The 16253-nt window shown below is 41.2% G+C and overlaps 1 protein-coding gene across 3 annotated transcripts in view; it reads left to right on the top strand.

The window, feature by feature from the left end:
• The window catches only part of si:ch211-207e14.4 (interleukin-17 receptor D), a 75494-nt gene extending 59460 nt beyond the window's left edge, over positions 1-16034 (top strand). For all 3 annotated transcript variants that reach the window (XM_039775153.1, XM_039775154.1, XM_039775152.1), the window contains 3 exons: positions 108-248; positions 3250-3413; positions 14309-16034. In XM_039775153.1, coding sequence (XP_039631087.1) covers positions 108-248; positions 3250-3413; positions 14309-14797 — 794 coding nt within the window. In that variant the 3' untranslated portion in view covers positions 14798-16034. The remainder of the gene's footprint in view (positions 1-107; positions 249-3249; positions 3414-14308) is intronic.
• Positions 16035-16253: the final 219 nt, after the last annotated feature.

Here is a 16253-nt window from a genome sequence, read left to right as displayed (position 1 = left end):
ATCAACATTTAATCAGACCGTATGATGACAGACTGTGCATGATATGGAAGATGCTACACTAACAACCTTAAGCACCTATCCATTTTTCTTTATCCCTTTTTCTCTAGATACTTCAGCACAATCGGTCATCACGACAAACAGCCTGTTGATCATAATCTGCATTATTCTGTTTCTCTTATCTGTGTTTTTTCTCCTGATCCTTCTATTCTACCAAAGGAAAAAAAGGAAAGGAAATAAAGGCAAGCTTGGTAAGTCTATGCATTTCATTAATAGCATAGTCATTTTTGGTGTGAACCTATTGTTAATGATCTTGGGCTCCATTTTATTTCATTCAGTTCTTCTTTTACAGCTGGCAGTTTCATTTTTCTGTTAAATGTCTATCCCTGTTTTTGCTTTTGTCCACCTCCACTACAAAATCAAGGCAAAGCAAATTTCCATGCAGCAGGTTTTTCTTGTTGCTTGGCAGCACTAGTGAATCCTTATCTATCCCAGGTATCGCCAACTAATATTGAAAATTAAAGTGCTCTTTTTTTACACAAAATCATCTTTGAGTATATGGGTGGACAAAGCTATGTTTACATTTGTTTACATGAACAAGACGTACAGGTTATGATTATTACAATAGCTTTATTAACTCAAAAGAATGTCACAATGGCACAGTGCACTTATAAGTGTTCAAATTGCCGGACTTCATTATTTACACACTCTTGTAGTCTACTTGCTAATAACAATAATAAGAAAACAAATAAAACAAATAAATAAATAATAACACAAGAATTAAACTGTGTTTCACATACTCAAAACTGTAACCCTACTTTTGTCCACTCATGTATATTCATTATGATTATGGAAACTTAATTGATATACTTAATTATAGTTATATACATTTTCTTAATGACATTAGAAAGTATACCAATGATTTGTTCTTAATTAAGCAGCAATTATACACTGTGCATAAGCATATTATAAAAAAGGAAAGCAATAATTGTAGTATTATTATCAGTAATACACTGGTTTAGCCACTAGGCTCACTTAAAAAGTGCACTGAAGCCCCAGCCTATAACTAGCTTTGCAGAGCTAAAAATCTACACTGAAAAAGACCTTACAACAAAATGTATTTCTACCGCACGTTTTCATACAAGATAAGTAGCTCAAAGTGCTTTACAATAAGACAAAAAATAAATAAAATGGAATACAAAATATAAATAAATAAATACAAACTTACATAATACAGATAAACATATAAGTAACAGGAATGGCAATCTGTAAATATGGATTCAATTTCTAAACTCACTTTTTAATCCCCTACTGAGCACTCTATAAAAATGTCCTAAAATAGTTACTATTATGATACACTGTCCTAGAAGACTGGAGTGTCCACATTCCTTCTAACGCCACAGAGTACTACAGCGCTTTTATATCAGTTGAGATACTGGCCATGTTACAATACCACTTTATTAGTACTGTCCAAGAGCCTTACAACTAGAATTACGAAAGCCTATGAAAAAACTTGTAAACCCAGCAGACCTTAAATACATTCACATCTCTCCATCAGTGTCTTTTGTGTTGTAAATCTGTCAATAAGCACAAGCAGCCTGCTGTCCCAACCTGCACCCGCCAAAAAACGCCAAAAAGCTCTCCCAGTTCAATCCTTGTTTATCTGGGAGTGAGGTACCGGGAGCTGTATAGGGTGAATAATATATCGTTATTTGGAACACATGCATTTCATGTGTGTTCCATGACTACAAACATCTATTTAAGTGTAGCATGACAGAAATGTTGAACACATACCTAAAAGACAAACTTGTTTCATGTTTTAGTACTAACAAAATTTTGACATGAAGTGTAAAATGTGTGAAGACTGAAGTCCAAATATCAAATAAGCACTTTCACAAAAGGTATAAATATAAGAGAACATGTGTGCTTTTATTCAAGACTGTAGCAGAATTCAGCAGAATTTGGCATTAAAACTTTGCTAGCTGGTCTGTGGTCTAAGCCAGATGTCTTCTGCAGAGATTGCAGATGGAGGAGGAACAGCAACAAATGCGATAAGGTCATTGTTAGTAAAATGCATAGTTATTGTGAATTTAATCTGGGAACATCTCCTGGTGGTGGGGCAGTGACAGTGAAATTACTGCTACCCTTTTGCTGTGTGCCTCAGGATACATTCCTTCAAGATTTTATTCAGTCTCAGTGACCACCGTAACATACTCTTTAATTATACAATAATATCATTGTTCTTAGGATCCATGTATTCCCCAGCTCTTATCTCTCCTCCAAAGACACAATCAGTAAACTGTCCTTTCTGTCTCCTCAGCCAGCTCTGTAAGTGTATTCCTGAGCGTTTCTCCGGTCACTCCTACTCCCCTCACAAAGCTACTGCAATCCAACTCTACCATATAAATGACTGCCTTCTTTTCTCTCTACCTGCTTTCAACCTCTAGGTCTGCATATTTCTGCATTGTTATTTCATGGGTATCCTGCACCACTTTTTCCCACTGGATGGACAAAATGATCTTTCTGGCATGTGCAGACCATATCACGATGTCTCACCTTAGTGAAGTTAAAGTACTTTTGGTGGGAGTTTGAGGCGAGTGATCCAGATCTACTCTGAAAGCCCAGTCATTTACTGAAGCAAGGATTGCTTCTTTCTCCCTCTGTATATTGCTCTTTATTACCCCACCTTGCATGGCAAAGTTGATTAATTATGTTTGTGTTAGAGTGTAATCTTTGCTTTACTCCATTCTACCTATCTCCAAAACCTCTATTAGCCTCCAAAGAACTTTATGCCTGCTATCTATACTGACTTTATAACAACTTAGATTGGCAACTCATAAAGATATGCCAGAGATCTGTGTTTGAAGTATCGCATTTGTGTATTGTTACACACCTACTAGCCAGTTCTGACTGAACTCCTAATTCTCACCCGAAGCCATGCACCCTTCGCGATCCAAGATTTTAAGGTAGTTCAGAAGTGTCAAAGATATTGTTGTTTTCTACACACGTGATCTACAACTGAATCATGTTAATGTAATTGCTGCTTGACCCCCAGAATTAGCACAAATCCATATACATACTTTGAAGAAAGAAATGCAAAGACATCCAAGTACAAGGAAGCACTAGATTATTCTGGCACAAGTGCTAGATGGAACACTGGTCCATTGAATGGCAGCAAACATAAAAAATGAAAAAAAAAATTCTGAACTAATGTAATTTTAATTCAAAAACTCCTTTCACTTGCTTTTTTAGAATTCCCTGAAGAAAATCCCCTAGATTCAATATCTTCAGACTCTCCCATCCTCAGACATATTCGCCCACAGGTCTTTATCCTGTATTCCAGCTCTGATGGCCCATACCATGTCGCAGTTGTGCTACAATTTGCAGTGTTTCTTCAGCAGCATGCCGCTGTGCAGGTCAGTGTTTGAAGGTGTTTTTTTTTTCTTACATTCTGGCCCTTGCATCCTCTAGCTATTTTTTTTTAACATTTGTTCTCTCTTCTACTTTTTTTCTTTAAACAGTGTAATCAGGGCCGGATTTAGATGAAAAGAGGCCCTAGGCTATTCCACTTATGAGGCCCTTTCACCTCCCATTTTTAAGTTTGTTCAAATTGCTAACAATTTGAATGTAGGCCCCTCTTGATCTTGAGGCCCTAGGCTGAAGCCTAGTTAGCCTATTGGAAAATCCGGCCCTGAGTGTAATAATAATAACATATTATATTTATATAGCACCTTTCCCATGCTCAAAGTGCTTAAATAATTCAATATATTTTTATACAGCAGTTTTTCACAGATGAAATCATTATAAGCAGCTTCCATTGCACCACTTGGGTTGCAAAAATATATAATTTACTAGGGGGATCCACCCCCTACTTGCTTCGCTCGCCTACCCCCGGGTTTGGTTTACCAGATATACAATTTAAAGAGATTTGTTATTTTCATGGGAATTGTTACATAAGCATTATTTTTACTATTACTTTCAAACTTTTGCAAAAACAATACTTGTCCTTTATTTCCGGCCCCAGGTATGGTTAAATCTCTTTCTCTTAGGACGTATAACGCTGTTTGTGTTGTGAGGGGGGGTTGGTTGAACGCACACTAAGAAGAAGCGGTTGGATCATCTGCTTGCTTGTTGTTGCTGCTGCTCGCAAGCTGCGTTTTCTGCTTGTCGAACTGCGCGTCGATCATTTAAAAGCCTGTACAGCAGGTGACCTTTTGCCACTTTGCGTCTCTCTCACTTGCTTTGTGAAGGGGTGAGGGTGCTGGTGACAATGCTGAACACACACTAACGAGAAGAGGTCGGATCATCTACTGGCTTGCTGATGCTGGCGAGCTGTGTGTTCCTCTTGTTGTTGTTTTAAGAGCTGGGAGCACATTAAGTGTGTCTGCCAAAAGCATTCCAACAACTGCTAGGTTACATGTCAGTGAACTTGTTTTAAATGTTGTCTCACTGCCTTGTCTCGCGAGACATCAAGTTGTCTTCTGAGAAGATCATCTCGTCTCCCTAGTCTCCCCTCCCAAAAATTTTTTTTAGATATTTTTTGTTTTTTTAGTTCATGAAAGATTGTTTCATATACTGTAGTTACAAATAATGCTACTCTACTCAACCAAGTAGAATTAGAAGGAAAGATGGCAATGGAAATTACTCAGTGCAGCAGCCTTACAGCCAAGCTTGTCAGCTCTTGGGCTACAACCAAACTACAATTACTTCAGAAGGCTTGTTTGGGTTTCATCATTAACGCCCACCTGTATGTATCAGACAAAAAGTCTGAATTGATTAACTGCACACCTCTATTAACTGCACAAGATCATGATAAACAATGTCTAAGGAAGACAGCTGAGAGCTTATTTAATATTTTAAATATCCATTCATCCATTATCCAACCCACTATATCCTAACACAGGGTCACGGGGGTGTGCTGGAGCCAATCCCAGCCAACACAGGGCGAAAGGCAGGAAACAAACCCCGGGTAGGGTGTCAGCTCACCGCAGGGCACACACACCCTCACACCCACTCACCTTGTAGGATCGCCAGTGCACCTAACCTGCATGTTTTTGGGCTGTAGGAGGAAACCGGAGCACCCAGAGGAAACCCACGCAGACACGGGGAGAACATTCAAACTCCACACAGAGAGGACCCAGGAAGAGAACCCAGGTCTCCTAACTAAGAGGCAGCAGTGCTACCATTGCATCACCCTATTTGAAATATTATAATTCAGAATGCGCAGTCATATGAAATATTAACCTCTTAAAAAAATTGTGTAAGCAGAAAAGCAAAATGAAAATGCTTAAAAAAAGAATTAATGCTGAGAAAAACCACGGTAATGTTAAAAAGGCATGGAAAAATATAACAACTGGATTTCTTTTATGTCAAATATGCAATAGCAAAAGGAATTTAGGTGTATAATGCTGATTGCACTATGCAAACAAAGCAAAATTCAGATTTTCAAATGTTTTGTGTCATAAGAGAAACCTAATGCCTATCCAGTTTCCCTTGCTTAAGTTAGTTCACTGTTTTCATTTCTTACAAAAATCAAATAAAAAAAGGTAGCTTTTCTTCAGACTTCTCTAAAACCTTTCTTTTGGTATCTAATATTTACAAAAAGTACATTCAGATGGATTGTAAATTCAAACATTATGGCAGATCCTCCACTATCTTCAGCTATAGCAGAAATAATACATTTGAGGAATGTAGATATATCTAAGGAATGTAGCATAAAGAAAGCCCATCCTCAAGGAATCCTAGGCTTTCATACAGTATATAGGTATTGCCGTTTTGATGTCCTGTCCTAGCTGTTACAAAGGGTGGCTACCCTTTTTATGCAAATTATTATTCTTAAATGTGCAGTTTACCTACTTCTACTACACTACATCTTCTAGCCCAAGACCCCTTACAACTGAGACTTTATATGTATCAACATAAGGCCCAGTCACATGCAATCCATTTAAGCTACAGCGTTCACTGTAAACTATTTTCAGCATCACATTCTGAACAGAGTTACTCAATGTTTTTGTGACCGTTGAAACCTACCCAAAACACTCCATTTATCAATTCTGATATGTTTCTTTCACACAATCAACTTTATCTTCAGGTCACCATTTTCAGCATTTATGTAAAATTGGAAGCCAGTAGACTGAAAGCAAGAACTACCATTCCCTATTTGTCATGTTCAGTCAGTCTCAGAAAGACCAATGTACTTCTTAAACTTCAGTCACTCAATATTTTAAAATTTCTTATTCCAAGTCATAATTACAGTATAAAAAAATAAATTATTTGTTGTACCTTTCCACAGTGAAAATCACTGTTGGACTATTTACAATATGCCATTCTGTAACTGAAATATTCAAAGATTAAGTAATTTGACAAGAGGTACTGAGTGAGTTAGTGATGATGACTGAAACAGCAATTTCATAGTTTACAGTCCAGTCTCAAGTTACAGTGTCTCAAGTACTAGGCTTCACTCTTAGAATTTAGAAGACAAATTAAAGGATAAATTTGGCATTTCTAAATTCAAAGTTATATTTTCCTCAATCACTGTATTTCTGTGTGTCAGTAGAGGCCCGCCAAATTAACCAGCTGATTAAGAAGGCAGGCTCAATTATTGGATGCACTCTCAACCTGCTGGAGTGAGTAGAGGAGGAGAGAATGAAGACAAAATTGATATAATTATGAATAATGCTGCATATCCTGACACTAACATTGTATAAGAAACATCACCTGGATGCACTGGGACACATCATCAGTGTTGTATCCTGAGGTCATCAGGCGTTTCGGGTCTCGCAACATCATACACCCTCGCTCAGGTGACCCAGCCGGGGTTGATCACTCCCCAACTTTTGTTCCAGTAGCAATCCACGGATCGGCCCTCTTCATCCAAAGCCACCTTGAGGCTTTCTCTGCGGCTTCACTTGCGGATTTAATGGCCCTCTTCTTGGCCGCTCCTGTTATGCCCAACCGTGTGAGGACTCTACAGAGTGAGTGTCCTGCAAATCCTCTGCAACCTATTTTTATGGGCTCATAGAGTCCCCTCCAGCCTCTGCCCCTGCACTCCTGTACCAGCTCCTGGTACTTGGCACATTTCCTCTCCCTAGCTTCCTCAATACGTTCTTCCCAGGGCACTGTCAGTTCCAGCATGATCAGCTGTTTTGAGGCCTCAGATGTAATGATCATGTCTGGCCGGAGTTGTGTAGTTATAATTTGCTGTGGGAACTTTAGTTGGTTTCCCAAGTCAGCCTGCAGCTGCCTGTCAGAGGCTGTGTGGAAGAGGCCTGTTGTTACTGCCTTTGCCTGGGATTGCTCTCCTGCTTTAATGAAGGTAACTGACTTCTTAGGGCCGTGGATGTATTTGCTTGTCTTGATGGCTGCAGTCAAGCTTTCAACAACTGCCTTGAGCACCTTGTCATGGCGCCACCGGTAGCGTCCATCTGCCAATGCCTTAGGACAGCTGCTTAGTAGATGTTCTAGAGAGCCTCTTCCTGAACAAAGTGGGCAGGATGGTGTCTCGCTCTTTCCCCAGACGTGGAGGTTTGCTGGACTTGGCAGGACATCGTAGACCACCTGCACCAGGAACCGGACACGAAAGAAATCTCCCTGCATGATGTCCGACCGTGTGATCCTACGCTGGAGAGTGCTCTCCCACCTTGTCCACGCACCCTGTTGCCGGCGTCGTACTGCCCTGCTCACTCTCTCTTCCTCCACCCCTGCTCGGACCTCTTCCTGGAGTAGATGGATTCTCTCCTTGCCCTGGGCCTTGCCGACCTGGGTCTTTGGGAAGTAGCCCAGACCTGCTCTACCTGTTGCCACGGTGCCAACCAGAGCCTTCTGTCTCAGGCGTGACTCTGCCACCTCCACAGCCTTCTCCGCCCTCCACTTCCTGCCTGTCCTCACCTCAATGCCAGCTGCTGACACCTTACAGTCCTTTGAGTTCCTGTACTGTAGGACTTCTCTGGTGCGTGCTACCATGAATTTTTCCGTGAGGCCTCTAAATGGTAGCTGCAGGATGTTCCTAGTTCCATACAGTGCTGCGCTGGTGAGGCTGCGTGGGAGTCCCAACCACCTCCGAAGAAAGCTGCTGATCTTCTTTTCAAAGGACTCAACTGTTGAAAATGGGACTGCATATACCAGCAGAGGCCATAGGACCCGGGGCAGGATTGAATGCTGATAGATCCAGGCTTTAAACCTACCAGGCAGGCCAGACCTATCTACTTTGGTGAGCCATGTCCCAAGCTCCTGTGTGAATTTCTGAATGGCAGCTGTGTCTTTCAGACTTGAGTCAAAGACTTTCCCCAAACTCTTGACTGGCTGCTCTGTGATGGATGGGATGTTCCTGCAATAGCAAATTAATACTTATCAGTCACCTTCCCCTTCTTCAGCACCATGGACCTTGACTTGGAAGGCTTAAAACTCATCCTTGCCCATGTGATGAGTCTCTCAAGACCTTGTAGGATCCACCTGCTCCCTGGGACCGATGTTGTTGTGATGGTTAGATCATCCATATAGGCTCTTATCGGGGGCTGTCGTACACCCGACTTAGTCAGGGGCCCTCTACATTCTACCTCGGCTGCCTTGACCATCATATTCATGGCAAGGGCAAAAAGAATAACTGAGATGGTGCACCCTGTTATTATCCCTTGCCAAGCTGATACCAGTCTGATATTTCTGACCCAGAAGTGACCCTTATCCTGAAGTTGTTATAATAATCCAGGATCAGATCCTTGATTTTCCTGGGAACATGGTGGCGATGTAGTGCAAGCTCAACCAGCTTGTGTGGTATAGACCCAAAGGCATTGGCCAGGTCTAACCACAACACAGCAAGGTTGCCTCTGTTCTCGTGAGCCTCTCTGATCAGCTGAGTTACCACACCTGTGTGCTCCAGGCAGCCAGGGACTCCAGGAACCCCCCCCCCTTCTGAACAGAGGGGTCGATGTAGTTATTCTTTAGGAGGAACTCTGTCAGTCTTTTGGAAATGATGCTGAAAAATACCTTACCTTCTACACTCAGCAGGGAGATCATTCGGAACTGGTCGATGTTCCTGGAATTCTCCTCTTTAGGGACCCATACCCCCTCAGTGCACCTCCACTGGTCAGCGACTTTCCCTCTTCGCCAGATCACCTTCAAGTTCTTCCATAGGTGCTGGAGAAGCGCAGGGCAGCGCTTATAGACAAGGTATGGTACGCCGCTCGGGCCTGGAGTGGAAGCTGATCGGGCTGCCTTGATGACCTCCTCTACCTCCTTCAGACTTGGCTCCCCCAGCTTGAATGCTGTTATTGGGAGGGCAGTGTTGATGATGGCTTTATTGGCATCGAGATCTTGATCCCTCCTAGGATCGCTCAATGTGTCCTGGAGGAAGCGCTTCACTTCCTCCGATGAACACTCAAGATGCCCACTACGCTTATCCCCTAGCAGTTGTTTCGTAAAACCAAAGGGATTAGCAATAAAGGCTGCCCGGCTCCTTGCTCTCTCTCTTCCCCGCCTCCCATGCCACTCTGCTCTGTGGAGGGTCAACAGCTTCTTCCGCAGGATGTTCTGCAGTTCTGCCAATGCCTGCTTTTCCTCATCAGCAGCTGTCTTGTACTGCTTCTTGAGGGTTCGAAGCTCTTGCCGTATTTGATGTATGTTAAGGGCCCTGCGGTTCACAGTATATGAGGTGGACTTGTTCTTACACCTTCTCCACCTGACCAAACCTCTCAGAGGCATAACTGACGATGATCGTGGTCATTGTTTGGAGTCGCCTGTCGACATCTCCTTTGGCTGTGGCTTGGATAATGTTGGACACGTCCTGATCAAACTGCATCCAATCTCTCCGTTTGCTGGCTGGAGGCCACTTAATCCGCTGCTGTGGAACTACTCTGCCGGAGTCGGGAGGCTCAGGTGCGTGGAGGGACTGGGCTCTGTGGGTTGCCTCCCGGCCGGGCTCCTCCTGCGTCTCACCAGGTCCAAGACCTGTGCGTTGCACCTCCTTCTCCTGCTCCAGACACTTCATTCTGGCCTGATGGATTTTTAGGCCATGTTGGTTCTTGCACAGCTTTCCACACATGCATGTTATACTCGTAGTCTGTCCGTTCACATGGGTCGTCAACGTTTTGTCCGTCCGATTGGAGATCTCATCCTCCCCCCCTCTCGGGATCTCCTGGGGGTATCTCTTTTTAGGGCTTTCCGCAGCTAGTTGGGGTTTTTCCTCACGGAAGACACAGGTTGGGGTACTAGCCCACACTGTCCCCGTTGCCGTCTTTCCGTGCTGTCAACTGACTTTCCAGTAGTCACCAAGCTATTCTTGGTTGTCACCTAGACTATTCCTAGGAGTCACTGGCTATGCCAGGCTCTGACTGTATAAGAAACATCACCTGGATGCACTGGGACACATCATCAGTGTTGTATCCTGAGGTCATCAGGCGTTTCGGGTCTCGCAACATCATACACCCTCGCTCAGGTGACCCAGCCGGGGTTGATCACTCCCCAACTTGTGTCCCAGTAGCAATCCACGGATCGGCCCTCTTCATCCAAAGCCACCATGAGGCTTTCTCTGCGGCTTCACTTGCGGATTTAATGGCCCTCTTCTTGGCCGCTCCTGTTATGCCTTAAGAACTTTCAGTCAACAAATTATTCAAAAGAATTGAGTCAAACAGTATATATTAATTTGCCAAATAAAATTATCTTAAAGTATTTTTTATAAATGTTAAAAATACCTTGTCTTTTCTTCTAGCTTACAATGTGGTTAAAGGTTATACAAGTTCATACTGTAGGTGAATGAAAAAGCCTTAAAACATACCAAATGCATCCACTTTTGAAGCAGCAAAGGTTTTTAGAAAATATGCCTTTAGCATATGAGCCATCCTTGTGATAAGGAAAGGAAAAATAATTACTTTATTGCAAATTCCTAGAACTATTTTTCTTGAGGTAAGGAATCCATTTCCTGTTCACCTGTGTGATCACAGCCTCTTTCGTGGGTGGAGTTATGATAAGACCAACAAGCTCCCACTGCCAAGCTACAGTATATTGTGCTTACAATCCTACTTTTACTTCTGCAAGTTTTGCAGAATTTGCTTCTGAAAATTGTAATAACAAGACAAATACTGCTCACATCATAGGATTATTTTCTCCTAAACAGCACTTACATTTTGTCCATTACATTCTGTGTTGTTATTTTACCTAGTGTAGAGGGTAAGATCCCTACAAAGTTGCAGTATAATGGATAACAGCACACAAGAGCTTCTTTGTACTTTGTACAAACAACAATAAGTCTGAAGTGAACAGATTACACTGCCCTGTATTTTTAATAAAAGCCTCAAGATTTTTGAAATAGCCAATAAATGTATAATAAAAAAAGTAAAAAGGCAGGGTGTGTGATGGAGCAGTCTGAAGCAACACAAATCGATTATCAACTTTTTTAATGCACAATGAGTTGCTTTTGATTAGGATATGCAATAAAATTAATTAGGACAATGTGTTTGAATTAATAAACTAATTGACATTCACTGAAACCAATCAATCTATAAATACATGGAAAGAATGTGTAAAACTCATGTACAATGGTGTGAAAACTATTTGCCCCCTTCCTGATTTCTTATTCTTTTGCATGTTTGTCACACAAAATGTTTCTGATCATCAAACACATTTAACCATTAGTCAAATATAACACAAGTAAACACAAAATGCAGTTTTTAAATGATGGTTTTTATTATTAAGGGAGAAAAAAAATCCAAACCTACATGGCCCTGTGTGAAAAAGTAATTGCCCCTTGTTAAAAATAACCTAACTGTGGTGTATCACACCTGAGTTCAATTTCCGTAGCCACCCCCAGGCCTGATTACTGCCACACCTGTTTCAATCAAGAAATCACTTAAATAGGAGCTGCCTGACGCAGAGAGACCAAAAGCACCTCAAAAGCTAGACATCATGCCAAGATCCAAAGAAATTCAGGAACAAATGAGAACAGAAGTAATTGAGATCTATCAGTCTGGTAAAGGTTATAAAGCCATTTCTAAAGCTTTGGGACTCCAGCGAACCACAGTGAGAGCCATTATCCACAAATGGCAAAAACATGGAACAGTGGTGAACCTTCCCAGGAGTGGCGGCCGACCAAAATTACCCCAAGAGCACAGAGGCGACTCATCCGAGAGGTCACAAAAGACCCCAGGACAACGTCTAAAGAACTGCAGGCCTCACTTGCCTCAATTAAGGTCAGTGTTCACGACTCCCCCATAAGAAAGAGACTGGGCAAAAATGGCCTGCATGGCAGATTTCCAAGACGCAAACCACTGTTAAGCAAAAGAACATTAGGGCTCGTCTCAATTTTGCTAAGAAACATCTCAATGATTGCCAAGACTTTTGGGAAAATACCTTGTGGACTGATGAGACAAAAGTTGAACTTTTGGAAGGCAAATGTCCGTTACATCTGGCGTAAATGGAACACAGCATTTCAGAAAAAGAACATCATACCAACAGTAAAATATGGTGGTGGTAGTGTGATGGTCTGGGGTTGTTTTGCTGCTTCAGGACCTGGAAGGCTTGCTGTGATAGATGGAACCATGAATTCTACTGTCTACCAAAAATCTTGAAGGAGAATGTCCGGCCATCTGTTCGTCAACTCAAGCTGAAGTGATCTTGGGTGCTGCAACAGGACAATGACCCAAAACACACCAGCAAATCCACCTCTGAATGGCTGAAGAAAAACAAAATGAAGACTTTGGGGTGGCCTAGTCAAAGTCCTGACCTGAATCCAATTGAGATGCTATGGCATGACCTTAAAAAGGCGGTTCATGCTAGTAAACCCTCAAATAAAGCTGAATTACAACAATTCTGCAAAGATGAGTGGGCCAAAATTCCTCCAGAGCGCTGTAAAAGACTCATTGCAAGTTATCGCAAACGCTTGATTGCAGTTATTGCTGCTAAGGGAGGCCCAACCAGTTATTAGGTTCAGGGGGCAATTACTTTTTCACACAGGGCCATGTAGGTTTGGATTTTTTCTCCCTAAATAATAAAATCCATCATTTAAAAACTGCATTTTGTGTTTACTTGTGTTATATTTGACTAATGGTTAAATGTGTTTGATGATCAGAAACATTTTGTGTGACAAACATGCAAAAGAATAAGAAATCAGGAAGGGGGCAAATAGTTTTTCACACCACTGTAGACCATGACAGTTCTGCATTACATGAAGAAGCCAGCATAACAGGATCTTTGCAAGCAGCATTGGTGGTGGAAGCAGCGGACGAAGCAGGAGTGCTGAAAGGAAGGTAGGGGGAGTATGTTTTGTGGCGTCCAGACACAGCACTTGAACACAGTGCACTATGCACACATCTCCCAGCTGCTAGAGTATATCAGGCCCGATGTGTGTGGTAAAACCTACACATGTGAGGAGCTGGGGTAAAGAGTGGCATATGGGTGGCCTCTGACACTGGGTGAGCAGACTGTGATACAGCCAGGCTACATGCATGAGTTGGGAAAAAAATGAAACAGCTTGGAGCACATACTGCTGTGTGGTGGAAGATGCTGCTGAAGAAAACTAGAAAGTCCCTTTTAGGGCCACCTCATCAGTAGTTGGTGTAAAGTAGCCAATTCCATTCCTCTGTCTCTTGGGACACGCCCCCTCAAGTTATTACAATATTCTCTATCACTGAAGCATACTATAAATCCATCAGCAGAAGGAAATATCTTTGCAAAATGCGGCTGTTTAGTGAAAGAATATAAACAATTGTGGGACTTTTCAGTTATTTCCTAGTTGTGTACAAGACAGAAACAGCAATTTACATCTGGGTATTTACACTCAATAATGCCAATAACCGCACTTGGCAATGAATTTCCAAGGTGAATCCACACGCACTTGACCCTGGAAGGTGCCAGAATGAAAACGAGTGGCAAAATATAGCGTACATTCTCCTTTTAAAATGTCTGAATGTTGCAACAAGGTTTTACTTTGTGCTTTCTTTCCTTCTTAAAACAACATTGATATTTCTCAGTATGTATGTAATCTCAAAATGAGCATCAATACTTGAAAACATTGCTGGCTTGAAAAAAACGCACATTTTCTGCATTTTTATGGCTTTTTCATTCGCTTTTTTTTTTTTAATTCTTCACTTTCAAACACAATTTTACGTGGAAAATCAATATATGCCATGATTGTGAAAAAAATAACTCTGAATTGAAAATTACTGAACTTATCTTTAAACATAAACCATAGACAAAGCAAGCAAATTGCTAATGCATGTATGTATTGCTCCAGGTTAATATACAATTGCTTAAGAGATATCAAGAAAAAGGAGTAAATATAGATTTAAATGTTGTCCTTTCTACTTCACCAAATGTTTTGTAGGTCTCCTTGGACCTTTGGGAACAGCTACAAATTGCAGAACATGGGAAGATGAATTGGCTGTGCCAGAAAATAGAAGAAAGTGACTTTGTACTGGTGGTATGCTCCCAAGGAATGTACAAAATGTCTAATAGGCAAATGGTAACCCAAGCAAATGAGGAAGTAGATGTTTCCATAGTGGGAATTTCAATGATTGCAGAGGACATGTATCGTGCAAAGTCTCAAGGGTTGAGCATGTCCAAGTATATTACTGTCACTTTTGAATACACCAGTGAACAATACATTCCCAAGATGTTATATCTGGCATCCAGGTACCATCTGATGTTCAGCCTTCCTTTATTGTTCTCTCACCTTCACCAGGTGCAGATGCATAAACCTGGCATACAATTGCATGTGGATGTCATGACTCCAGAAGGATACATTAAAGTCCCTTCTGGGTGTTCACTTTATTGTGCTCTTCATAAAGCAACACAAATATACAATGAAACATGAATGCAGCATGAAACCCAGGATATGGTTTTCAAACTCAAGCCTATGTTATATTTAAAATAAGTGCATTTGCAAGATAAATGGTTAATTAAATAATCTACTTATATGAAAGGAAACTTCTAAACATTAAACCACACTGTGTGCAATCCAATATATTTCTAGCCTACAATAAGAAGAGTTGTTTCAATTAATTGCAATATATATTCATTAAAAGTTATTAATCAGTTAGTAAACACCTTTAACATATTTTATGTAACATATTTTCATAGTGATAACAATTCCTGGGCAATATTCAAGCATATACTGTACACAATAAGTACACATATTGTATATACATATCTCTCTATTATAAAAGAAGCACAGGTGGATCACATCACTTACGTAGAATCATTTGGACAGTTTGTGGTGAGATTTTAACATCCTGGCTAAATGCTCTGCTTATGCCTACAAGTGCTCTTACCCATTTGCAATAGATGATATCAACAGAAGACTCAGCTAGAAAAAATCACAGAATTTGAACCACTACAGTAGAAACACCCAGACACTATGGATCTACATGGCACATAATGCAAACACTCTGCATAATTAGAGAACACTGCAAAAACTCCAGGAGACACAGTGAGTGTGAGAGAGGAAAGGACAAGAACCAAATTGGAAAACTAAGGCAACAAAAGTTCTCTCTCAGGTGTGGTGCCACAGATGGGCAAAATATCTTCAGAGCAACTGCAACACCAAGGAAAACTCATAAGATGATTTCACAGGAAGTTAAAGAGAATGTTACCCAGCAAGTGTCTGCAGAGCAGGACTCGCTACTTGGAAAGACTGAAAGAAAAACAAGTGATCTTCTGGATTCTAATAGGCACATAGTCCGAAGGAGTATTGTGGACTGTGGAGGGCCTTCAAATAATTTTGCAGTATTAAGGATACCTTTCAAGGGTTGCTGAGGACACAGCAGAAAAAAAAACAATGGGAACCCCTACAGGCAGAGCTGCTGTCCCTATGGCAAAAAGGCCACCTGTTAGGAAAGTGATGCAAAGAAGAGGCTGCATTTTATCTAGATGTGGGAGAAGTTTAATTAGATAATAAAAAGAGGTAGGAAACTACCAGGTGAAAAGGACAAATACTGGTGAAAGAAGGACAATAAAGGCATCAGGAATTAATGTTTTGTAATAGTTCTCTCTTTGAATGATCTGAATTGGTGTGCTATAAAACAATACACACATCATTCTGAATACCTGCACTTGTCTCAATGGTTATTTTTGGTTGTGGGCAGAATCCATTAGAGTAATCTTCTACAGAATTTGCTGGTATTGGCATTTGCAGTATCACTGGTAAGCAAAATGTAAGGTGAAATGATGTTAGCTATAATGGCTAAGTGAACTGGTGATGAAATGTATTCAGGCTAATTATGCCACTAAACAGAGCAAAATATAAAGAGCTGCAACAACTGCTCATCTGA

Source organism: Polypterus senegalus, chromosome 13, assembly GCF_016835505.1.
Source record: "Polypterus senegalus isolate Bchr_013 chromosome 13, ASM1683550v1, whole genome shotgun sequence".
Taxonomy (NCBI): domain Eukaryota; kingdom Metazoa; phylum Chordata; class Cladistia; order Polypteriformes; family Polypteridae; genus Polypterus; species Polypterus senegalus.
Note: the sequence above shows the minus strand (reverse complement) of the source record. Positions and strands in the feature narration are given on the sequence as shown.